The sequence below is a fragment of the Canis aureus genome, chromosome 8, assembly GCF_053574225.1.
Source record: "Canis aureus isolate CA01 chromosome 8, VMU_Caureus_v.1.0, whole genome shotgun sequence".
NCBI lineage: Eukaryota > Metazoa > Chordata > Mammalia > Carnivora > Canidae > Canis > Canis aureus.
The window spans coordinates 26,558,604-26,585,984 of NC_135618.1; the positions used below are offsets into that span (position 1 = coordinate 26,558,604).

Consider the following 27,381-nt stretch of genomic DNA (forward strand, 5'->3'; position numbering starts at 1 on the left):
TTTTGGAGTGGACTCTCATAAGCTATTTTGATGTTAGGGGCTAAGTCATGATACTGGAGAGACTCTCCAGTTTTAATTGTATTGTCTGTATGTTCTTACTACTGTACTTGCAAATGGAGACACTGATAGGGTGAGGAAAAGGAATGTTTACTTGTCACTAGTTCTAGATTGTAATGTAAGGGATAAGGGATGAAAGATGGGTGATCGAATAGTTAGCTAGGGTGATTCTTAGAGAGGTAAGTGAAATCCCCTCTAGACCGTTCTTTATCAGTGATAGGTCACAGTGATTGAAAAAAGTTTGACTGGTGTTTTCTTCCATCATCCTGGCAGCTACTCCTGTAGAGATAGACTGTGCAGAAGCTGCTTTCTCAATCTGTAATTTTTATAAATGATACTTTGACAAAATTGTTGGTAATCATGGCAATTAACTCCCCTAGAATTATCATGCTGAAGTATATTAATTATTTATTAAATATATAGTTCAGCAGTCAAGCAGATTTGCTTCTAACACATGTTTCAATAATAGTATGTAATTCAAACATTTTTACCAAAAGAGTTTACTTTCTTCTATATGGAAAAGTTGGAACAGATACTCCAGTCATCTGAGAGAGACCCACTCCATGTAAGCTCAGCATTTTTTAAGCTCTTCTATTTTAAAGTCTCATTTGAGTATCATTACCCCATAGTATATTTGTATTTGTGTTAATTTAAAAATGTTTGTATATGCCTTCTATAAAATATCTATCCACAGAAAATATCATAAAAGATTATGCCATACTTATTCGTGACCTTAGCAATTCTCTAGGCGATCCCTGAGTATTAATGTGGACATAGGAATCCCAATTTGAGAAACATAGGTTAAGGCATTCCATATTGGTCTCATCATGAAGTTGTATTAGAATCGGGAGACTTTTCTGACATTAGGTAACGATCTGTTTCTATGAAATCAGTATGCCAAAAAATGAGTGAGAAAAGAAGGAAAATATTTCACACAGAGGCACCAGCCCTAGCATGGTACTCAGTTCATAGTTGGGTTTAACAAGTAGCTGTCGACGAACTAATATATTTTCTAAAAACTAATAACTAATTTCTGATAAATAAGAAAAACTAAAAGCCTAAGAAAACGTTTGGAAATATGGTGGATCTTCTTAAGTTGCTGAACAGGTATTTTTAGTTACTAGAAAGTATGCTCTAAAATGCCTTCAGAGTTGGAGCAAAAGGTCTATTTGCATTTTTTGTTTTATGCAGATCCTCAATACGTATTCTCTAATATATTACAAATTGAGTGAGTGGGCAGATTCATTCAGGAAATTTCTGAGACACTAATCCTTTCATGGTCACTTCAGAATGCCACTCTAAATGCTTAGCCACTTGTGTGCTAAATGCTTAAGTCCCAGGTTCTTTACCAACATGTTATTCTAAAGAATCCTATTAAATAGGGACTTTATATCTCCTCATATTACAGATGAGGAAACTTGAGAAGCTTATTATACATGTCTGTGATTATGAAATTTTTAAAATTCAGGAAAATAAAAGAGAAGACCAAACCAAATATATTAATACCTTTAGGCAACCAAGAAGGATAAAATAGAGTGGAGCTGCCTCAGTGGACAGTACATGTATCAATCTAGACAAAAAGCATTTTGTCACTGAGGCAGGTTACTCTCCCTTGTAACAGGTGCATGTCTTGCTCCCCATATGCAGCAGAGCACTGGACATACAGAAATGTTCCAGAAATGAGGATATTCATTGCAAACGACATTTGAATTACTTCCTTCAGACCAGTAAAATGTTCTACAGTTTTCTGAGAACCTTGAAAGCATAGTGCTGCAAAATAATTGATTGAATCAAAAGAGAATATGGCCCCAAAATAGAACCAGATTTATATATTTATTAGTGAGTAGGATTAAGCATTCATTTTATTGGAACAAATTTTTTAGTTTTCAAATTGAACCACATCACCATTTTTTGGTCTAGAAGAATTCTAAGGTAATTTAAGCATCATTAAAATATCCAGCTAAAAATCCCTTATTAGGTATATGATTTGCAGATATCATCTCCCTTTCAGTAGGTTGTCTTTTTGTTCTGTTGATAGTTTCCTTCACTGTGCAAAAGCTTTTTATATGATGTAGTCCCATTTGTTTATTTTGGGTTTTTTTGCTTTTGCCTGAGGAAGCTTGTCCAAAAAAATATTGCTAAGACCAGTGGTAAGGAGTTTACTGCCTATTACTTTATTCTAGGAGTTGGCTAGTTTTAAGTTTACATTCAAGTCTTTCATCTATTTTGAATTGATATTTGTATGTGGTGTAAGATACCGGTCCAGTGTCATTCTTTTGCATGTGGCTGTCTAGTTTCTTCAATGTCATTTATAGAAGAGACTGTCTTTTCCCCATTGTATATTTTTGCCTCCTTTGTTGTATATTAATTGGCCATCGGATATGTAAGTTTATTTCCATTGATCTGTGTCTCTTTTTGTGCCAGTACCATAGTGATTCGGTTGTTATAGCTTTGTAGTATAGTTTTGAAAACAGGAGGCTTGACACCTTCAGCTCTGTTTTTGCTTGTTTGTTTTTTGTTTTTGTTTGATTGTTTTCCTTCAAGATTGTTTTGACTATTTGGGAACTTTTGTGTTCCTGTACACATTTTAGGATTATTTGTTCCAGTTCTTTGAAAAATGCCATTGGTATTTTGTTGGGTTTTTAAAATTTTTATTTATTTGAGAGATAGAGTTATGAGAGAGAGAGAGAGAGCATGAGAGAGAGAGAGAGAGAGATCACAAGCAGGAGGGAGGGGTTTCCTTTTTTCCTCTCCTCTTTCTTTTGTCTTTAACCATCCCTGTATATCTCTGATTTAGGAAATACAGCTCTACCTTGGTCAGAAACTTTTAGGGATTTACCATTTCCTGCAGAATCCATTTTGTGCTCGATATCATTTATACCCTCAAGCAGGTATAAATGAATCTTCAATCAGCCTATCTGGCAGCATCTCTTGTCTCCGCTTGTCCACTTCCAAACTCCACTCCTACCTCTTATCCAGTCTCTTGTCGCAGTCTGTCACATGCCATCTCTGTGGTTTTGTTTATGCCTTACCTTCATCCAGGTGTTTCTTCCCCAGTCCCTGCCTACTGAATTGACAGTTAAAATATCCCCTGATCTAATTAGAATTAATCCTCCATCCTGTGTCTTCCTATATCTCTTTAATTTTTTCCTCCATTGTGGTTTATATCACATTGTACTTCATAGTTTATATATAGTCTTTGGTTTTTATTTCATTTTTGCACATGTGTATCCTAATAGATTACAAACTCCTTGAGTTAAAGCTGAATCAGTTCAACCTTGTAGCTTGGTGCTGTTTAGTCAGTGTGGAAAAAAACATGGGCTTTGACTTAGGCAAGACCTTGGTTTGAATCTCTATTATGCCACTGTGTGATCTCTTTCATTTTTTTCTCCCAGTTTCCTAACTTGTAAAAGGAAGATAATAACACCAAATTTGTAACATTATTCAGATTAAATGAAATAATATATGTAAAGTATATAGCTTAATGCAATGGCCCACAGCAGAAATGCAATAAATGGTTATTATTCTCTTTGCTGTTACTGGTACTATAGTAGGGAGTCTTGGAGAAAGACTGTTTTGTTTGCCTGAGCTCTTAGTATTAATGGTTTTCATTTAATTGTGTGGCTAATTTCTAGCTGTGTATAACTGAAGCTAGAAATTACCCGTTAGCCTTGCTGTTAAATATAAATCTCCCCCCACTTTTTTTTTACTATCTTAAAATCTCATATTACTTATTCTGGTATTACAACATTTTCCTGGCAAAAAGGGTTGCTTGCTTCTTCTGTTTTTCCACTAATGGAGGGCCAAGTTGTTTCCAGGATTTGTGAAAACAATTATTCAAGTTTTAATCCTTTTTAATTCAGTCTTTTCTGTGCTATTTTATGAATTGAATTTTCTAGTTTTAGAGTTACTGAAACCTCCTGTGTGGCGAGAGGGGCAACAGCGTGCTAGAAAGACTTCTTTGGCCTGCCAGGTTCTAACACATCTTACTTTCCCACTTTGGTTAACTTTTTTAAGTGTTTATGTTCTAAGCCTGGATGGCACCATGCAAATGTACCTTATACCAAAGAACTTGCTAAAATTGAAGATAACTAAGGGAAAGGACATATGATGCTTTTGTAAATTATTAGGAAAGATAGAGTCCAGCTCATTCTTCATTTGAATTAGGCATTTTGTGCTTATTATAAATTAAGAGTTTCCTAGAATTGAAATTATGGGAAGATGAGTCCGTGTGGGGAATTACCTAATATCTCTTTACTCCTTTCCCATTAAAACAATGATGAAATCATCAAAGAAAGGAAAATTACTCATCTCTAGCTACAAAAAAAATGACAAGAATTGATCATGTATATTTAAAGCATATGCATCATCTTCCACACTGGTGAGAACAGATTAAGAAATAGCACTAGAAATTGACTTAAGACTGAGACCCTGGCAGAGGAATGAAATACTTCCAGATATCAAAATACTGGAAGAAGAGAAGGAATCAACTTCAGTTTCACCAACTCTTAATGATGATGTTGGTGGTGATGGTGGTAGTCATAGTGATGGTGGTGGTGGTGGTGGTTGGTGATGGTAATACATAACATCTAGTAGGCAAATTGTCAGGTACTATGAAAGTCAATAGTTATTTCATGCATTTAAAATCCCTGTGTGATAAGTATGGTCATTTTTATATCCATTTTACTGTTGAAGAAACTAGGGCTTCAACAGCTAGTCTTACCCAATGCCACATAGTTTATAAAGACAGAAGTGGGGCTTAAACAACTCAGTCTAACCAGTCATCAGTCTTCTTAATCCCAATGCTGTGCTGAGAAGGCTACAAACCTCCTTTCTGTAGGCAGGAGTGAGATCAGAGAACAGGACAGGACTTCTCTAGTAGCTCTCAGCCAGAGCAAAAGCACGATCCAGCCAGACCACCACTTCCAAGGGCTTTTATGAGGGGGAGTTGCAGACTGATAAAGGGAAAACTCTTATAAACCCCTTATGACAGGGATATCATGTTAAACTCTCAGGAAGGGGAGAAAGATAAAATATAGGACTTAGATACTCTGTTTCCTAAAGCCAATTTTAGTAGAGGAGTCTGCCAAGAATCCCACTCCAGTGCATAGCAATTTTAGACTGCAGAAGCTAAGCGGGGGAGAATAATAATGCACTTACAGTTTGTGTAGGTACCTTCCTGATCCTACATAAGAGAGACTTTTTGTTAATAGTTTCCATCTGGCTATGAAAATGGCACAGTTTCGTCCAACAACCTAGAAGAGTGAGCTTTCTTCCAGAAGACCCAGATCCTCTTTGGAACATTTGGCCTTCAGCAATTTTACTCTCAGCTTATCCCATAGCATCCACAGCCCACCATCAGATATCCCGTGAACGTCCCATTAACAACTCATTAGACAGATTCTCTAAGATTTCTTATCCATTTTTTTTAAAGATTTTATTTATTCATGAGAGAGAGAGAGAGAGACAGAGAGAGAGAGAGGCAGAGACACAGGCAGAGGGAGAAGCAGGCTCCATGCAGGGAACCCAACGTGGGACTCGATCCCGGGTCTCCAGGATCACGCCCTGGGCCGAAGGCGGTGCTAAACCGCTGAGCCACCTGGGCTGCTCAGATTCTCTAAGATTTAACAAAATAATCACCCCAAAGAGTACACATACTCATAAAGTAATAAATGGCCTCACTGAGATAGTTTACAAACAAAACAAGTAAAAAAAAAAAAAATCCCCTTCCTCCCCCCCAAAAACATGAAAGTCAACCTGCTATTGAAATACATCTCCCATTGATAATGGAAGATATATATAATACCAAATGTCTATTCTTAGAAAATAAAGACAAATATAGCTGTGATGAAATAAGGACAGAAAAGTGGAATTCCATAGAGAAAATAATAATGATGATGAAAATAAGAATGAGAGTAATAATTCATATAAGCATTCAAAGCAAAATAATGTATTTTGATTCTAAGACATTCTCACATTTTAATGCCTCTGAAATGGGGATCTTAAATAATAGCCTCTTTCCAATACTTCCAGTTGCACCACATTGGTAGTGTATGATACCCCTTTGAAAACACGAGAGAGCTGGTGTCATTTCTGCTTGAAGTTTCCTGGCCTTGGATCTCACCCAATAAAATCCAAGCACTTTACCACGAACTGCACAGCTCAATGAGAGCTAGTCACCTGTTCCTTCTGTTATTTCACCTCCTAGAATTTCCCCCTTTTTGTTCACTCTAATTCATGCTACAGCCATGCTAGCCTCCACGTTCTTCGACATCTAGGCATGCTTCCACTTCCAGTCTGTCTGTTCCCTGTGTTGTTTCCTTTGCTAGGAATGATTTTTCTTCTAAGTGCCGCATGGTTCATTCTCACGTTTCCTCTAGTATTTAATCAAATGACACCTTCTCATTTAGTCTTTCCCCTGTCATCTTATGTGAAACTGCATCATCCTACATTCCCTGTCTGCCTTTCTGCTTCATTCTTCTTTCTAGCATTAATTTTCAATTGATTGTTCCTATTTCATTTATCTTGCTTGTGGTCTGTCTTTCCCCGGTTGAGTATAAGGTCTGGTACAAGCAGGGATTTTTGTCCATTGTCTTCACTACTGAATCTCCAAGTCCTAGAAGAATGCCTTACAGAGAAGGCACTTAATAAACATGTTCTGAATATATGAATAAATAGTGTATATAAATAATGTATGTCTAACTATATGTGTTAATATGTAAATACACCAAATATAAAACAATGAATTGATGGAATACATGTTCAAAGGTTGGTGGGTGGGGTGGGAGGAGGTGTAACCATCACACTAAGCCTGTCTGATGGCTCATGGACTAGGTGTCAGGTGTCTTGAGATATCAACCTGCCTCTGTTACCAGCTCAGTTAAATTTGGCAGGTTAATCCCCTGAGCCTCCAGGTTGGACTGCATAATCTGAATGGATGTTATAACATTGTCAGTTAAATTGATCCTTCTACTAAAAACAACTGAAAAATGAGGACCAGCAAGAGGAAGCTGTTGAATTAAACCATACCTCTTAACATAAATATTATCACCATAAACAATAGTGGTAGTGAGGGTTAATGCAAAAGAATTTTGAGATAACTTGTAGCTCAATTTCCTCTGTTTTATAAATAGTGAAACCCAAGCCCAAGGTTTGAGGGACTTAGCCAAGGTCAAATGCTAATTCGTGGCAGCCCTTAGAACTCTACTCAGCATCTCTGGCTGAATCCGGTCTTCTTTCTACTATAACTGGTTAGTACAAAGAGTAAATGCCGGTGACTTTCCAAACAACGAATTATACTTAAGCTGTTTTGATATAATGTTTGGCTTAGATTTGATGAATTCATTTAGTGGCAAGAATACATTGATCAATGCATCTCTCTTTGTGATCTAATTCAGCTTACAGAAGAGATTGGAAAACTTGAAGATAAAGTGGAATGTGCTAATAATGCCCTGAAAGCAGATTGGGAAAGATGGAAACACAATATGCAAAATGATATCAAGTCAGCATTTACAGATATGGCTGAGGAGAATATCCACTATTATGAACAGGTAATTAGTGATATGTGATATTGCTTCATGTTATGAAAGTTATCCTCTCTTTTACTTTCTATCTGTCCCTTGATGAAAGAGTCTATTAAGGAAGCAAGTGTCACATTCAAAAGCCTCCTTGGTGGCTCAGTGCCAGTAGAGTTGCCAGTTAATAGAGTAATGCTGAACCCACCCACCGAAACAAATGTGTTTATGTGGAGGAAGGATGAAAGTCTTCCTTCTTACGCAGCATGCCCCAAGTGCCTAATTTGAGCCTTGATGTGAGAAAGAAGTATGACACCATTTTGTTTTGTTTGTTTTCCCTACAGTTTCTTGTTTTGGAAGGATTTGAATTTTTCAAAAGCACCTGGTAATGCCTCCTACTGATCCTCCTGTCTTATTTCCTCCTCCTCCCCCTTTCTTATGTTATAAAGGGTTTCCAGCATGAGAACAGGACCAGAGGTTTGAATGAGCAGAAAATCAAATCGGGTTCTGGATCCTGTGTCCCTGCCATTTCTACCTTGCCATTCAAAACCTCAACAAAAAAGCATGCTATTCTTTTTTTTTTTTTTTTAGTTCATTTTAGTTTAGTTCAGCTTTTTTTTTCTGAAGTTCAAGATAGAACCTAGTCATCATTTTGCTTTTCAAATGATTGTTTTTTTATTTTTTATTTTTTGCAACTGACAGTTCCCTGAGGTAGTTATTATTTTAAATGAATTTTATACTACCACTTCTTTTTTTTTAAATCTACCATATCCTAAACATACTGTTCCTAAGAGGTACATTTTAAACGTATCTTAAACCTTATCTCTGGCTGAATTAATGACTATATGGAACCGGTACATTAAGAATATTATTCTATGCTTTGTGGTCTAGTAGTGCATGTCAGTTTAATGTTACAAAATATTGTATATTTTCAAAGATTAATTGATAATGATATTTTCATTTAACGAGTTTCTTAAGCCCTTACTTCCAGCAGATGCTGTGCTGGGCCCTGGAGGGACCACAGCATGAAAGACAAATACAGTGCCTTTCTCATGCAGTCACAGTCACCAAGGAGAACAGACAATTAATACAAAAGATTATAATAAAGTATAATACGTTCTAGCATAGAAAGATATTACAAAGGCATCTAACCTAATCTGGAAGGAATGAGAAATGTTCTGCAGAGGATGTTGTTTAAGCTGAGGCCTGAATGATGAATAAAGGTAGGCGGATAAAGATGTGGGAAAGAGTTCCAGTCAGAGAAAATACATGCAGAAAATCCCAGAAGTGAGAGAACATGTTCAAATAGTTGAGGTTCTTTTTTGGAGGTTGGAGAAACAGAGGTAGTATTGAACTGAAAAACGAGGTTTTTGTATGAGAGGAAAAAGTTTTCCTGAACTCTCTTAGGGTCCCTGGCTAGGTCTGAAAATTGAAATGAGAAAGATAAATTGACAGGAGAAATGCACACAAATTGATTTAATGTAAGTTCCCTGAGAACTTAACAGCTTTCCTAAGGACATAGTGTCTAGAAGCAACAGACCCAAGTATTTTATGCTAGGTTTGATGAAGGGTGGGCAGTCATAGAGCATTATGGTAGATTAAGAAGTATGAGGTCAGTATAATAAACTGGGGAAACTTAACAAGGCCTGCTTGTTCCTTTCCTTTGATAAGGACATTCCATTCCCCTGGATATAAGGACCTTTCATATGAGTGGGTTTTTTTTTTTTTTAAGATTTTATTTATTCATGAGAGACACACAGAGAGAGGCTGAAACATAGGCAGAAGGAGAAGCAGGCTCCCCATGGGGAACCTGATTCAGGACTCCCTCCCAGGACCCCAGATCATGACCAGAGCCAAAGGCATCTGCCACCAAGCCACCCAGGTTGTCCCATATGAGGGTTTTATCAAGTTATGGAAAATGAGGGTTATGTAAAGTTGAAGTGATCTTCCTGCCTCTGCCATAATCTCAAACTCCTTCAGTTTAAAATATTCAATATGGCCAGCTGCCATAATTTGCTGCCATGTGTCCTGAACCCCACTGGGCTAAAGAGTGCTTTATCATAGAAGTCTTTTATTTTTCATCCTAAGGGAAATAGTAGAGACCATTGAAGAGTTTACAGCAGGGAAATGACATTATCTATTAGACTTACCTTTAGAAAGGTCACTTGGGCTTTTATGGGTCAGAGTGCAACAAAACTGGATATGATGAGACCTGATAGTTAGGGAACTGTTGCAGCACCAGACAGATGTGAACTGACACAGGGATTTAGTGGCAGTGGCCTGGAAATGCAAGTGATTGAAAAGATCATTCTCTCTCTCACCTTACGTTTTTTTTTTTTTTTTTTTGAAGATTTTTATTTATTTATTTAAGAGAGAGCAAAAAGAGGGGGAGCACAAGAGATGGGGAGGGGTTGAGGGAGAGGAAGAAGCAGACTCCCCACTGAGCAGAGAGCCAAACATGAGGCTCCATCCCACGACCCCGGGATCATGACCTGAGCCGAAGGCAGACACTTAACCGACTGAGCCAACCCAGGCACCCGTCTCCTTAATTTTTTTATTCTGCGTTAACCACCTTAAGTTCAAATATCTCAAAGAAATTTCCCATAAGTCTCAGATTTTGAAATGATTTAAAATATTTTATTGAATAAAGCATATTGACCAACATAGGGTTTATTACCACTTAACTATTTAAATCCACAAAAATAACTTCCTCTCTCCTTTACATTAGAACTGTCCATTCTGATGTTACAGAAGTGTTATGACAATCAGCCAAAATAATTTATAAGAACATACCTTAAGGGGCACCTGGCTGGCTCAGTGGTTGAACATCTGCCTTTGGCTCGGGCATGATCCCAGGGTCCTGGGATTGAGTCCCACATTCGGCTTCCTGCATAGAGCCTGATGCTCCCTCTGCCTGTGTCTCTCCCTCTCTCTGTGTGTCTCTCATGAATAAATAAATAAAAACTTAAAAAAAGAAAAAAGAAAATGCCTCAAAAATTGAAATATGCAATATACTATAAGTGACTGTGATTATAAAACAGAAGTATATTAGGGTATAAAATCACATGACAAAGGCATGGGCTGTATTTTCCTTTAAATGATAGGATCTGTGAAATTTTTTTTCTAAGTTTGGACTTTATTTTTTAAGGGAAAGTGTTCATAGCAGTTCCACTGAGTTATAACTGAAGTGTTTGGGTTTTGACTATACCTGTCATATAAATTTGTATTTTTGTCATTCTTATAGACTGAATTCAGTCTATATAAAATACTGTTTTCTTAGAAACAGTTAAATTAGTATCACTGTGCCATATTGCCAGTTTTGTTCTTCACGGCAGTTTATGTCAGTATATTTTTAACTCTTTCCTCCAAATGAATTACATTTCTAAGTGTTCATAAAAATGTATCGAGTGTAATACATCTTAGATGTATAACATTGAAGTAATCATTAGTTTTCTTTAAATTCAAAAGAACCCTACAGTTTCAATTATTTGTTGTTTTTTTCCCGAGTGAATAACTTTTAACTGATTTGCCATATCAGTCCAAGCATAATCAGGAAGTTGGAGCCCTTAAATAATCAAAGCTTCCTAATTAGCACACAGACTGTGTGGCCTGAAACAGTAACAGTCTGCTGTTATCTGTTAACTTCAGAATATCTTAGATATACAGAGAAGTAAAATGTTCCAGAATCTTTCCATTTTCTTTTTTAATTTAATTACATTCTTATGGAAATACTTTTTTTTAATCAACATTTGCAAATATAAATCCCCAAAGGGGTTTGTTCCTAGTATGATAGATGAATTGGGATATAAACATTTGCCTTTGGACTTGTTTTATGAAATGAAATGGTCACAGCTTGTTTATAACTTAAAAGTTAAATATCAAAGTGACAGAGGAAAATCAGATTTTAAGTATGAGGCGTGGGTCTTTATCGGAAGCTAGCTATTGTCATATTGAAATGTAGTACTTAGATATGTGAATTTACTTGGAGATGGTTGACACCAAATAAAAAACAGATATCTCTAGGTGAACTCTATATGGATAAAATGAAATTATTTTCATTTTGCCCTATATAATGAATAATTACAAATAAATTTCAGGGCACCTAGGTGGCTCAGTGGTTGAGCATCTGCCTTTGGCTCAGGGCATGATCCTGGGGTCTGGGATCGAATCCTGCATCAGGCTCCCTGTAGGGAGGCTGCTTCTCTCTCCTCCTGTGTCTCTGCCTTCTGTCTCTCGTCTCTCATGAATAAATAAATAAAAATCTTTAAAAAAAAAGAAATTTCACTTCTTTTTAAAAACAAGAATTAACAAAACACTACAACAAAAAAAAAAATCCAATTGAACATGGGTTGAGTAATTTCAAAGTATATTGCTACTCAAATAACCAAAGAAAATTACTTCCTGATAAAATGTGAAGGAATGCTAAAACACGAGAACAGTTTCTGTTTATGTGTTGTTGATGCTGATGGTGATGATGATGGTGGTGGAGAGATTTGAAAGGCTAAGTGATCCTTGGTCAGTGTTACAAACTGAAAGAATATACTCTTAGAAAATTCACTTTTAATATCAATGAAAAGATCACATAATGTTAATTTTTGCCAAATAATGCAGTTTATAGTTAAGTGAATAAAATACTTAAGTGAATGTAATACTTAAAGTAATGTAATTTGTTCCTTTGCACAGTTTACTTTACAGTATTAATGTATGGAAGTCCTTGTTTAATAGTCCTATTTTTGTGGTTATAAAATTAACATACACGCACACTAAAAACAAACAAAAACAACAACAAAAACTAGGTACACTAATATATAAATTAAAAACAAAGAATGCCTGTAACCTTTTCTCCTAGAGAGAGTGGCATATTTAAATCCAATATAGAAAAATCATTTGCTTTGTTCAGATCAAAATATTTTAAGATTTCTACATGACCCTTTCTGAATGTGTCAGCATAAAAACATGATTCCTTATTTATTTTGCATCATGATGATTATAGTAGATATGTTATTTTGAGCTCCATATTTCTTATTTGCTTACTTTTTCTCAATAATGATGTATCTTAACATAACACATTACATTTTTTTGCTCTCACAGATAATACTATTACAAGTAATTATGAAAATTAGACTGTAAAAACTTTCTGGATAAGAATTCAAGAAATAGGGGATCCCTGGGTGGCGCAGCGGTTTATCGCCTGCCTTTGGCCCAGGGCGCGATCCTGGAGACCCGGGATCGAATCCCACATCGGGCTCCCGGTGCTTGGAGCCTGCTTCTCCCTCTGCCTGTGTCTCTGCCTCTCTCTCTCTCTCTCTCTCTGTGACTATCATAAATAAATAAAAATTTTTAAAAAAATAAAAAAATAAATAAAAAAAAAAGAAATAACCAGGTCAGAGGTCATTTCATTTCAAATTATATCAATCTTATTTTTAAGAATGTCAGTTGTCTCATGTGAAATCATTTAAGATTCTGTTAACATCAAAATCCTGTGCTAAGTACTCTGGAGCATCCAAATTCAAACTTTAAGTCTTGCCATTAGGACCTTAATAGTTTACTGGAGAAGAGTAACAAGTATATGTATTTTTCACTTGATTACTACAGCTTTGTTTTATTGAAAGAGTATTTACTTTAGTTGTATTTACTTGAATTGTAGTGAACAGATTTAATTGAAGGGTTGTATCACTACTGAATAATAGAAATACATGTGTCAACATGGAAGTGTAGGAAACAAAAAAATGATTATAGCATAGGCCTTTTGCTGGAAAATGAATGAAGAAAGAAAAAAATCATTGCAAAAGGATATCATACAGTCAGATGAATAATATAGCTACTGTTTTCTTAAATACAAGTGTAGCTATTTATGGACCCCTTAACAATTAGAGAATTTTTAAAAAGACGATAAATAGATAATCGTTCTACAAAGTAATGGATGAGCATTGAACACCCTAGAAGTTCTTCAGGTACACTTGTATTTATTTAAAAATGTATTCCTTTGTTATGTTGGGGAAATGGTAAAATCAATTCTGGTGAAAGAGTTGATTGTTTTAGTATTTTATTTATTCATTCATTCATTCAGTCATTCGTTTATTTATTTATTTATTTATTTATTTATTTATTTATTTATGATAGTCACAGAGAGAGAGAGAGAGGCAGAGACACAGGCAGAGGGAGAAGCAGGCTCCATGCACCGGGAGCCCAACGTGGGACTCGATCCCGGGTCTCCAGGATCGCGCCCTGGGCCAAAGGCAGGCGCTAAACCGCTGCGCCACCCAGGGATCCAAAGAGTTGATTGTTTTAAAATCAGTGAGGCACAACAGTTTGGAATGTGTTGTAAATTTTGTAAACTTAAAACACCTTGATCCAGATAAATATAGCTCTCAAGCATTGTGACATTAAGAGGTTAATCGATATTGATAATGATTTTTTATAATGATTATAAAACTGCCAGATAAGCAGGATTCTGGGTGGCGTTTAGATTTCTGTCCAAAATTTCTTTCTTCTTTTGAAAACTGGGAATCAGATAAGTTATGGACTCTGTGCTCATCTGCATGAATTAAAAGAAGCACTGAGGGGGAATAGCTTCCCTGGTCTTAATTCCATCCCAAAAGGGGAAATGTTATATAATATGATAGAAACCTGGAGAGAAAGTATCCTTTTCAAATTCAGGGTTGAAATTTTCAGTCATATTCCCTAGACTATAGTAATGTGAGTTTTAAAAAGTCACAGAAAATTTAGTTTTAATTTCAAAGTCACAGACTCAAAAAGAGAATATGAGATAAGAAGAATGAACAATTCTAAAAACTAAAAGTGAAGCAGCTAAAGAATCAGATATGATTATACTGTGCTGCATGGATTATGAAAGGCAAAGATCCAAAAAGAGGGATACAGTCAAAGATGAAGACAGAGAAAACGGTGTCAGGAGGCACATTTCAGGAAGAAGTGAGGTTTGGGGAAGTCCTGTTGTCTCTATCAAGGAGAATGAAAATATAAGTTGAAAGATTTAGGCAAGTCTAAATAAAAAGGTAACTAAAATCCAGTATATTTGAAGGGATAATAAAAGTGCAGCTATCCATTGCCACAAAAAGAGAAGTCTGACTATATTCTTTTTTCCAGTGAGCAATGCAAAAGCCCTTCCTTTGCCAACTCAAAAGCAGTGCTTACAAAGCCTGTAACTTATAGCCCTTAATTCTAAACTGGCTTATGTCAGGAAGATCAGCAGACTTCTGCTCACCCAGGAGAAATGCAGACTGCTTTTCTTTCCTAAGTAAATACTAAAATTCGCTTCAGAGAAATTTTGGGGGAATACGGGAACAGTGACACCTATTTCCAAAATAGTTAACCTCTGTAATTTCTTATATATCCCATATACAGTCACATAATAACTCCTTAAGTCTTTGTCAACAGCCTTCCTTATAGAGAGGAGAGTGGGAGTGCCAGAGGATCTACCCAGAGAGAGTTTATTTAATTATTTTGATCCCAAGGAATGACACGTAGTTTTTGACATGTTGGGACAGAGGCATAATAAATGGTCTATATTGAACCATTTATTTTTTATATTGACAGTCTCTTAGGATGAAACCAAGTAAACAGATACTTTCTTAAAAGTTAATGTCTCAATTACCTGATCATAAGAACAAAGAAGTTGGCTATAGCTGGGAATAATTCAGTTACTTCAGACAAGGATTTTTGAATTCATGTCAGGGGACTTTTCTTTTTATATTCATGCCTCATACCATTTACTAAAGCTGGTACCTGACCTGATCCCTAGGACCCAAGAAGACAGATTTCTTGATGGTGCTAAAACAGCTCGTCAGAAGAGTCTATATTATCTTTGAAACTCTTTGAAGAATGTTTCAGAACTACATTATGTAGACCCCAGGCTTGGATAGATTCCCATTGTGTATAGACTAGATTTCCTGGAAAGCAAACATACCCATCTTGAGAGTCTAAGATGCTGAGATTTTTAATCAGCCTAAACATTTTTATACCAGTTAAAATTTTCAACCCATTACATTCTTGTGCCTACATTATCTACTTTCTTACTTTGTGGAAGTCACTCACTGGGGGACCTGAAGGTCTGGATTAGCAAATGCAGGCCACATCATACCACTTTTCTGTGGACCATCCAATTCATTTAGGGATGGTTATCCTCAAAAAGAAAACACTGAGTTTTCATCTTCCTACTATTAAATGGCATTCCATTGAACACCTAGGAGCTTTCCTTTTATATTTTTAGTATAGAAACCAATACAGCTGATTATTTGATGATTCACCTTGTCTTTCTTTTTACTATTTATGCCATGGAAATCACTTTTTGGTGAGCAATCAGTTCCTATTTTAAACAGAATCTAAAGGTACACAGTAATAATGATCACAGCAAGGAAAACAGAGATGAATAGCTTTGTGTTATCCTAAAATTTAAAAACTTCATATTCTTACTGTTTGATTAGCGGCTTCCCCATTGAATATGGAAATAAAATCATCAGTGAAAACCTGCTTAGAATGTTCATGGGAGGCTGTTATAGTTCTCTATTGTCAGTTGTGGGAGGGGCATCCTTGGAGATTAGCTACCACAGAGGCCAGGAAGCTCCCTTCTCAGCTTGATAGATTATACCAGGATTCTTGGATAAGTGAAGATGTAAGAATCTGACCTGAGGGAAAACTAAGTTAAAGACAGTTTATAAGTAACTTTTTAAAATCAACTATTGCAAGTATCAGAGGAAGTCCCTGTGTATAGTTCTCTGGATCTGTAACTGTTGTATATTTGGGGGCATAGTTGATCAACAGTCATTTATTTGCATTGATTTTACTTTGGCTATCATTGGTTATGACAGTTTAATAGCCAAGTGCTTTCCATCTAGGTTATACTGCTTCATTTTATTGGAGAAGGTCGACAATGCACCTTAGCACATTTACATTCCCAAGAAACTCTTTAGGAAGAAAACCTGTTCACCTTTGTTGGATGTCTTAGATTTATTTGCTCACAGAAGCTGCTTATGGAATAAGCAAATATTCTTTAGGAAAGACAGGGAACTAATAGAAATGTGAGACTTTTAATATTCACTTAGACCTTTATTGTAAAACCATCTGAAGTTTTGGTAACTATGAGCTCTTAGAGTAAATTGCAGTTCTACTTGGCTGAAAAGACTGCTCTATTCTAGCCAACTCTCTTTTGAACTTATACCTCAATAATTTGATACACGGTTTTAGTGATACAGGTGAATGTTCCCCTACTATTACAAATAAGAAGGTAAATATTATCCACCACAGTGATGACAGGGCCCTGCTTTCATATTCCAAGTTGTAAATCTACCTCTAACTAGTTTTTTTCCAAAGGAGTCTTTGTACTCAAAACAAAATTATTTTGCAATGAAATGATCTTCAGCATGTGAAATGATAGTATACTTTTTAGAGGTCAACTCATTTAATTCACTAGGTTTTTATCTTGGTGACCACATTGAAATTTGCTCTATTCAAAATTTAAGTTTTATGAGAGTTACAGTTACAGTCTTGTTATGCTAGAAGACACTTCTGACTAAAAAAAAATAGAGCAAAGTAATTATCTACATCCTTTACTAGCTATTCAAAATACTGAATTCAGTCCTAATGATGCATTTTGAAAGTAACATTGACAAACTAAGATGTAATCAGGATAAGGTTATGATGCTAATGGTCTTAGAAATGCATCTTCATTCAAAAAATTGGAAAAGAAGAAAGATATTTGGAGGGCAGTCATGGAAGAAGGATTACATGTTTTATCTTTGCTTCAGTTAATAGATCTAAAACCAGCTCTTGGAAATTATATAATTTGAACTCACATGCAACAAAATTATTTCCTATGTGTTATAATTTTCTAAATTATATTAAATTGCATTGTAAAGACATAAATTCCTTGCCACTGGATATTTTTAAGCAATTGTTGAATAATATAAATCAGTAATTCTGTCTGTACTAGAGCCTCTCAATGCATTTTATAGAAAATCAGTGTTTTGTAATGTTAATGAGTGACGCTTTTGAAAGAAAAAGTTCTGTGGTCAAAGAAATTTGGATTAAATAAAGTTAAAAGAATTCTTAGTGTATTTTACGTGCTTATATGGTTTGTGAATCTGAAGGTACAATTTCCTTGACTAGATCAGCATTTCTTCTTGCAGGATTAGCATGTCATGGAACACAATTTGAGAAACCTTGGGTAATTATGTCGATCTCTAAAGTAATTCTAAAGTGTGGACTGATGCCCAGTCCATAAGTTGTTTATTACAGATTCATAACAAGATAAGTCAAAAGTTGAAAGTAATCAATTAACATCTTCTACAGCAATTAACCATCACCATGACATACAAGTGGATGATTAGACTTGTTTTCCTGATTAAGTATTGGCTAATTAAATATTGGCCAGTATTGTTCAGGTTTTGTGGTGACTCATGTGGCATGCAGCTGCAGAGTAGTCACGCTCAGTAGGACCACTTAATGATCCTTGGAGATTGAAAGAAAAAGTTGTGTTCTTCACCTCAGTAGTTTGAGAAACACTGCTCTAATGTTCCATCTATTTTCTAAGAGTCTGTTTATCTCTTACACTTAACATAGTGTACTTTCCATTTAAAAATTTATAATCTACTTAAAATTTAAGTATCATGTAAATATATAAAATACAGTCAATTAGAAAATTAAGCTTAAATGCAACAGAATGTGATTTTTATTTACTTCTAAGGAAACCTTGAAATCAATTGTCATTTTTAGAATTCCAAAGTAATTATGTAACCACTGTGGGGGGTAGAGGAGCCAACCCCTTGTGCAACTGAAAATCTGTGTACAAATTTTGATTCCCCAAAAACTTAATTGCTAATAACCTTCTGTTCCCCAGAAGCCTTATCAGTAAAATAGTCAACACATGTTGTGCATGTTATATGTATTATATTCTGTATTCTTACACTAAAGGAAGCTAAAGAAAAGAAAATGTTATTAAGAAAATCAGAAGGAAGAGAAAATATATTTACAGTGCTATCCTGTAAAAAATCTGCAGATAAGTAGACTCATGTAGTTCAAACCTGTGTCATTCAAGGGTCATCTGTGTCCTATTGTTTTATTAAGTGTTCATTTCGGTTCTGAATTGTACATTCAAAAGCCATAGCTACAGCTCATGTTTTCACATAACCATGTATGTCTTTTATTAGGTTTCATATAAGTCTTGAAGGTTTTTGTATCTTTCAGGTTTCTGCTTTCTTTAAAAACCTCTCTTAAAAATATTCTCATTAATCTCTTATATTCTGTGATATTATTTCTCAATTATCTATACAAATGAAGTTAAATTTAGGTGTGAAAAGGACAGTTACACTAGATCATAGACTGTATGTGCCTCTTTCCCTTCCTTTGGATCAGATAAATTTTTCTGTTAAGCTAATCACGGATTTGAATAGATTACATATTTATAATTTCAAAAGTATCTAGTTTCCGAATCAAGAACATTCATCTTATTGTGCTTCATAAATGATGATTGCATTCTACAGGCCAATAAATATGGTAATTCCTATAAAGAAAAGGAGAAAGGGATTTAAGTCACAGGCACATGTACACACTGCCTGATATAACATCTTGAAGAAAAAAGGTGGATTTACTAATGAAAAAATTAAACTTGAATATCAGGATGCTTGCCACTAGCTACTTGTAAAATCTTAGTCATGTCTTCTCTAACCCAGTTTTCTAATCTGTCAGTAGAGGTATTGATAATCCCCCTCCCCCCCTTATCCACACACTGCCCTCATAAATCTTTCTTTTTTTAAGATTTTATTTATTTATTCATGAGACACACAGAGAGAGGCAGAGACACAGGCAGAGGGAGAAGCAGGCTCCTCACAGGGAGCCCCATGTGGGACTCGATCCCGGACCCCAGGATCATGACCGGAGCCAAAGACAGAGCCGGTGCTCTGCTGAGCCACCGGAGACATCCCCCTCATAAATCTTTAGGAGAATAAAATTAGAAGACATGTGTGAAGTGCTTTAAAATAATGCAGTAGGGGATCCCTGGGTGGCGCAGCGGTTTGGCGCCTGCCTTTGGCCCAGGGCGCGATCCTGGAGACCCGGGATCAAATCCCATATCAGGCTCCCGGTGCATGGAGCCTGCTTCTCCCTCTGCCTGTGTCTCTGCCTCTCTCTCTCTCTGTGACTATCATAAGTAAATAAATAAAAAAATAAAAAAATTAAAAATAAAATAAAATAAAATAAAATAAAATAAAATAAAATAAAATAAAATAATGCAGTAAAACTTCATAGCTCTATCTTGATAATTTTTCAGTAATTCAAAGGTGCTATTCTTTATAGTTTGCTGTACTTTCAAGATGTGGTTAAACAAACAGAAAAGCTTGGTGTTTGAAGTGTCTAGTACTAAACTGGACATTATGCGTATTATCAGTCAAAAACAATGATGGTAAGGTATAGAAAAAGTAGGAGTTAGAAAGATTTGAATTCAGATTTTAGTTCCTGTATTAATTCTTCCCCCAAAGATTTCCGGTGCATTAGACTTTTTCCATGTGTAAAAATAAAAGAAAGGGAATACATTATATCTAGGGTTCTATCTTTAGCAGATATTGAGTTAGAGATACAGACTAATACGACAAAATAATAAAAGCATGGACCACAAGATGGCGTTTGTAGCTAATGAGTCCTTTTGCATTAACTGTTAGTCTTTTAAGTATTTGCAGGATTTATAAATCAAGCTTATTACTTATCTTCTTGAGAGATATGTTAAAGTAATTTTTAGAAAAATATGCAAATTCTGTTATTTTAAAGTTGTTGATAGTTCTAAAATTATAAATTGGCAGATGATTCTTAGAGGCTGAATTTAGACTTTTCCAAAAATGAAATATAATGAGCAACTTTGAGCTATTACAAGATAATGGAAGTTGCTTTCCTCTAGCAACATAGTCTCTAATTTCTTTCTGGATTGATTACATTCACAATTTAAAATATGCAGTTCCTGCAAGTTTTCAATACTGTTTGGAATCTTAGGTTTAGGTGGTAAAAATCTATTACTGTAATGTTACGCATCCCGTTACCTTCATTTTAGGTATGATCTATAATTTTTATAATGTAATTTATTTTGCAGTGAAATGGGCCTAGTACAGAGATGTTTACATCTGTGAGCTTCAGTGTTTCCTCAAATGAGATGATGTCATTTATGCCCAAGATCACTTGAGAGAGCATTAAAATAATTAGAGGACACTCAATCATATTTTTCATTTCTAATTTGTTAAAAGACATACAATTATTAGTATATGGTAAAGTTTGGCTTTTATCACATTTCATAATGATAGGTTTCATTGTTATTGTTTTAGGCAAGTTTATAGTTATTTTATGCTATTATAGGAATATATAAATAATATTTTATTAATTTGATTTATGTGATAATATGGAGGAAACTAAATTTTCTACTAGCTGTTCCACAAACAGGATAGTAGGATGACTGATGGAAACACCAAACTTTATATTGACATCTCATGTTGGCTAAGAGCATGGCTTTGAACAGGCACAACTTAGAGCTGAAAGACTTTGAAGACTTTCTTTTAGTGAGCCTCAGTATCCTTTGTAAAGTGCTGAAAATAATAGTACATCACAGATTTGTTTGGGTATTTTTTAAAAAGATTTTGTTTATTTCTTTGACAGAGAGAGTGAGCCCAAGCAGGGGAAGTGGCAGGCAGAGGGAGAGGGAGAAGCAGGCTCCCCACGGAGCAGGGAGCCCGATGATGTGGGACTCAATCCCAGGACCCTGGGATCATGACCTGAGCCAAAAGCAGATGCTTAACCAACTGAGCTAAGCCACCAGGCACCCCTTGTTTGGGTATTAAAATGTGTCTGTATGTGTATGCATATATGGAATGGAATAAGGAAAGATGAAAGAAAATTCCTAGAAGTAAAATTTAATATTCACTATAAGTCACTAAAATTAAATGATTTTGAAACTTTTATACTCATAAACATCCTCCTAGGAGTCTCCTGCAGGTTATTCCTCAAGCCAGTTTACTCTACTTGAGCCTGGAATTGCCAATGTAGGAAATAAGTTTCAAAGCAGATAGATAGATAGATAGATAGATAGATAGATAGATAGATAAAAATATATGTGATATCCTTAGCTTGGTGCCTAGCACATAATAAGGTTTCAATAAATGTAGATTATCAATGGAGCAGCAGTAGTAGTAATTGAAAATATTTTTCATTAATTTATGAATCATCTCTTTGGAATTTATTTATAGTGATAATTATCTTGTAAATATCAAATACTGAAGAAAGAGGTAAAATTTTATGTTTGATGCATTTCCACACTGTGTCAAGCCAAGGAGAGCCAAGGAGAGTAGATCTATAAATTGTGTGTGATCTCATTTCCCAACCTCTTGTTAGCTACCGTTAGCCCCTGGAAGCATTCACTTCCTAGTTCTAGGATCACAGTTACTGGACATACACAATCCAAGCCCCTAACTTTATGATTGATTAAACAAGCCCAGAGCAGTGAAGATATTTGTCTGAAGTCACTCTAGGACAGAACTCCTTCATATCCTACTAGGTTAAAAAATACTGATTATCTTAAACGTGCAAGCTTTCATTGGAAGCTGTGTTGTATCAATCATTCTCTGGAAAACTTAGTCACATCTGCTTGTAGGATTACTACACACTTACAAGACCTGAAGAGATATTTAATCTTTTCTGAGGGCGAATTCTCATTACCACCTTTGTTGAAGTAGCAACAGATTTACTTTTAAAACTGGCTTTGGAATTAAAACATATTTTCTAAACATTCTGTGCATTTGAGAAGTCGTTAAGCATGTGCATAGGAACAAAAAGGCCTTTGTTTACCTTTGGATCTGTCTCCCCCAGCTCTGGCTCACCTTCCTAACAGTACAGCTTTGTTTTTCACTCCTGCCCTTCAAAGAGAAGCTACAGTTTTTGGCCTTGGGCTACAAACAGGAGCCACCTAGGGAAAGCGTGCACTGGAGTCTCAATTAATGAGGATTTGTGATCAATTTACTTTTTGGTCACCCAGCATCCTGCCTAGTAGCATGTACAGCATATTTATTGGCTCACTTTACTGCAGTGAGGCACAGAAGGCAGTAGAAAAAAAAAAAAGAGTACTGATATCTATAGACACAGTTTTCTTAACTATAAGATGCAATTCCTTGATTTTGTCAAAGTATTGTTGTATCAAAGAAAATGATAGTGTGGAAGATTATGACACACTATTCAACTAACAGCTGTTGTTGATCCTCTGGTGATATGATAACCTAAAACTAGAATGAGAGGCTGGGTACTGGTAACGGTCAGGCTGACAGTACTGGGTATATATAATTTTAATAGATATTAGCTTGCTTCATAATTGTAATGATTTAAAAGTGGAAAAAAATCAATTCCTTGATGGAAAGCAATGAGAAGCCAAATAACAGAAATGTCTTTTAAAAAAACATGATTTACAGTTATGAGCAAGTCTCATACTAGATTTTGAGATTGTGTTGCTACTGTTTTGATGACTCTTTATCTCCTCCAATTATCACAGTCCCGTACACAGCAGATACTGAACTAAATTGCTTAAATATGTGATATAAACAATCCATTTCTTGAATCTTTACTTGGTTTTTCATACTTTAAAAACAAGCAAAAGAGAAAAGAGGTTTTTAAAAGTTTTAGGTATTATCTCTTATTATTTTAAAATAGATTTTTTTGCATTAATTAGATAATTGTGCAAATAGGTAACAGATTATTATTAAATATTGGCAGGAGGGGACAGCTGATGTATTTACTCAGAAGAAAATCTATCAAAATTCCAAAAGAGGTCTAGTAGCATCAGGTGCTGAACCTGGTTCAGAACCTAGAGAGCAATAGAAACCAGGGTGTCAATTAATTAATATTCAGATTGAAGACTGCAGTTTTTGTGACGACCAGCATGTTTGTATGTGTCGTCAATACAATCCTACTGTATAATCGCCTGCATTTGCTGAGTACTTAGGTCCTCTTCAAAGAGTGTGTGTGCTCCTGGAAATATATAAAGAATTTCCAAGAGGTATGTAGGGAATCAATTTCTAACGTTCAGCCTGTGTATGTACACTTCCTAAAACTTTTTCAGCTTAATGCCTCCTGCAGTCATGCATTTTCTGACCCATGTCTCTTTCCAAAATTGTCCTTTTTCCAGTATGTAAAAGGAAGGTATCTCATCTTGATGGCCCAGGTACTTATTAAGTGTATCCTGGTGGTCTTTCAGGAGATGAGTTACTTTCCATTTGCTGATGAATAAACACTGGCTGTACTACTTACCAGATTTGTAATATCACAGACATACTTAACCATTTGTGCTTCAACCTTCTCATCTGTGAAATAAGATACGTAGCAGTCATTGTAAGGTGGTAACATGAAGGTAATATGTACTAAAGCAACCATTTCAATGCCTGAGCAAGTATTCATATTGATACATATTGCAGGTGTCATGTTATTTCTGTTTTTCTATGGTAACGTTCTAGAACTCCTATTTCAAAAATACATAAATTGTTTTTCTTCCAATAGTATGATAGCTGGTAAAGAGTTCTGTGGCTAATTTGTCTTTTTTACTGAATTTCACCGTCCCATTTAGGACTTAGTTGCAAAATGAAAATGTTAATTCACAACACTAATCAGCATGGATGTCTACTGAATATCTTCCTTACATGTTTATTAAGCTACCATAGTTGAAGCAGAATATGACAATAGAAGTTTCTTCGCGGGAGAATTAATGCCGTCTTTGGTGTAATTTGGATCACTTATTTGACAGGAATTCTAAATAGAATAGACTGCTCAGAATTACAGTTTGAATTTTACCTTGAGGACTTCAGAAGTTTATTCAAACGATAGTTTGGCAGAGTTATCAAAAAGATGTGATATCTCCTGAAAGCAGTAATAGCTTTGGGCTGCCCTGCAGGGTTACCAGATAGCAGAATTGTGTGTGGATTTGCAGAGGAGGCCAGACGGCTCCAGTAGAAATGAGGTTCACTAGGGAAACAGGGCTCTTCCCAAATGCAAAGTCCGCTCACTATTGGGCCACCAGTCCCGGTTAATAACTTTCCTTGTTTTGTAGATACTGTAGCTAGAGACTTAAAGAGATTTGTATTTTGGTATTTTTCTATTTCCTGATTTGTTAGATACTCAAAATTTGGTGAAGGAGATTTTTGAGTATATGTAAAGTTGAGTTTTCCTTTCTTTATTTCCCTGGCATTGAAAAGAGATAAAATGCTAATGACAGCTAATATTTAATGCATGTCTGCCTGTGCTGTTCACTTTAGGTCTTTTGTAGGTGTTCTTCCTCAGGTTGTAGGAACTCTTCAATTCCTAATTTGCTGACAGTTTTTAAAAATCAGAAATCGACATTATAATTTGATAAATGCCCTATCTGTGTCTGTTGAGTAGATACTGCATTTAATACAGTTAATATTGACCAAAATTTGAATGTTAATCCAATCCTACATTCCTGGGATAAACCCCTTTTGGCCATGATGTATAATTCTTTCTACAGATTGTTGGATTTGCCACAATTTTATTTAGAATTTTTGTATCAGTGTTTATGAGAGATACTGGTTTGTAATTTTCTTCTCTTACACTGTCTTTGGTTTTGGCACATTGGAAAGCATTTCTATGTCTTCAACTTTCTGGTAGAGTTTGTGTAGAATTAATATGATTTCTTCCTTAAATGTTTGATAAAATTCACCAGTGATGGCCATTGGGCCTAGAGTTTTCTTTGTGGGAAGATATTTAACAACAAATTCAAATTCATTGGGTTATCTATTACTTCTATCTATATCTATTGAATTTACATAGTTTGTGTCTTTCAGGGAAATTTTATTTAAGTTGTCAGTGTATAGGTATAAAGTTTTTCTTTCTTAACGTTCCTTTATTTCCTTCAGTAGGATCTGGATACTGATGTCGTATTTCTCATTCCTCACAGCTGTAAATTTGTGTCATCTCTCTTCTTTTAGGTCTGGTTAATGATTATCGCTTTTATTAATCTTTCATTGATTCTGATCTTTTCAGTTTTATTCTTTTCTTTCTTTTCTTTCTTTCTTTCTCTCTTTCTTTCTTCTTTCTTTTCTTTCTTTCTTTCTTTCTTTTTCTTTCTTCTTTCTTTTCTTTTCTTTTCTTTTCTTTCTTTTCTTTCTTTTCTTTTTTCTTTCTTCTTTCTTTCTTTCTTTCTTTCTTTCTTTCTTTCTTTCTTTCTTTCTTCTTTCTTTCTTTCTTCTTTCTTTTAGCTCTCCCTAGTGTTTTATTTATTTGTTTGTTTTTAGGATGGAAACTAATCATTTATTTAAGATTTTTCTTCTTCTTCTTTCTTCTTCTTCTTCTTTTTCTTCTTCTTCTTCTTCTTTCTTCTTTCTTCTTCGTTTTTTAGTTTTTGTTTTAGTTTCAATTGGTTAGCAGACAGTATTTTTTTAGCAGAGAGTATTATATTATTTTCAGATGTGCAATATAGTGATTCAACACTTCCATACATCACCAAGTACTCATCGCGAACCTTTCTTTTCTAATAGACATTTAGTGCTTTAAACTTCTTTCTATGTACTGCTTTAGTGATCCCAAAATTTTTTATATGCCATGTTTTTATTTTCATTCAGTTCAAAATACTTTCTAAATTTCCTTCTGATTTCTTCTTTGACACGGGAGGTATTATATATGTAAGTTTCCTGTTAAGATTTCAAATATTTGAAGATTTTTCAGATATCTCTCTCTTACTGATTTCTAATTTAATTCCATTGTGTTCAGGGAACAAACTTATGTGACTTGTCTCTTTTAAAATTTACTGAGACTTCTTTTGTAGCCTGGGATATGGTCTATTTTGGTTAGTGTTGTATGTATATACAAGAATAAATGTGTATTTTCCTTTCTATAGATATCAATTAGGTCAACTTGATTGATAATAGTGTTCCAGTTTTCTATATCACTGCTGGTTTTCTGTCCACATATTCTATCAATTCTTGTAAAAGAGGCATACCAAAATCAATCGTAATGGTGAATTTGGCTTTCTCCGTACATTTCTATCAGTTTTTGTTTCATGTATTTTAAACCTCTTCCATTATATATATAAATATTTTAAATTATGCCCTTTATATGAGTTGATGCCTTAATCGTTATGAAATAACCTTTATTTTTGATGATAATCTGTGTTCTAAAATCTGTTTTATCTATTATAGCTTATATTATTATCATATTATAATATAATTATAATATATATATTATTATATTATTAGATATTAGTATAGCTAGCTTTCTTTTGACATACGTTACATAGTATGTATTTTTTTAACCCTTTTAATTTAAATGTATTTGTGTCTTTATATTTATAGTGTATTTCTTATAAGTGGAATATAGATAGGTCTCGTTTTTTCTATTGAATAGAAATATTGTGTCTTGTTGGAGTATTAAGCTTATTGACATTGAAATTGATTATTGATATGGCTTGTTTTGAGTCTGTTATTTTGCTATTTGTTTTTTATTCTCTCTGCTCTTTGCTCCCATTTTCTTCTTTATACCTTCTTTTGGATAATAGACCATGTTGTATGATTTCGTTTTACATCTTTTGTTGGTGTATTAGACACACCTTTTATTTTTCTAGTGGTTATTTTTGGGTTTATTGTGGGCTGTTTAATCTTCCCATAGTCTACCTTCAAGTAATATCACACCACTTCATCTGTTATGTAAGAACCTACAATCAGGGCAGCCCGGTGGCTCAGCGGTTTAGCGCCTGCCTTCAGCCCAGGGCCTGATCCTGGAGACCCGGAATCGAGTCCCACGTCGGGCTCCCTGCATGGAGCCTGCTTTT

The 27,381-nt window shown here is 35.0% G+C and overlaps 1 protein-coding gene across 7 annotated transcripts in view; it reads left to right on the top strand.

Annotated features, from left to right (window-relative positions):
• SNX7 (sorting nexin 7) overlaps positions 1-27,381 on the top strand; it is a 114,251-nt gene that overhangs the window by 60,235 nt on the left and 26,635 nt on the right. For 5 of the 7 annotated variants that reach the window (XR_013384516.1, XM_077905552.1, XM_077905550.1 and 2 more), the window contains one exon: positions 7,455-7,607. Coding sequence is in view for 6 of the 7 variants with exons in the window: in XM_077905552.1 (XP_077761678.1) it covers positions 7,455-7,607 (153 nt within the window). In the remaining variant the exon portion in view is untranslated. Of the gene's footprint in view, positions 1-7,454; positions 7,608-7,915; positions 7,976-8,020; positions 8,231-27,381 lie in introns of those variants that run through there. The other 2 variants (XM_077905551.1, XM_077905557.1) reach the window with 2 other exon arrangements.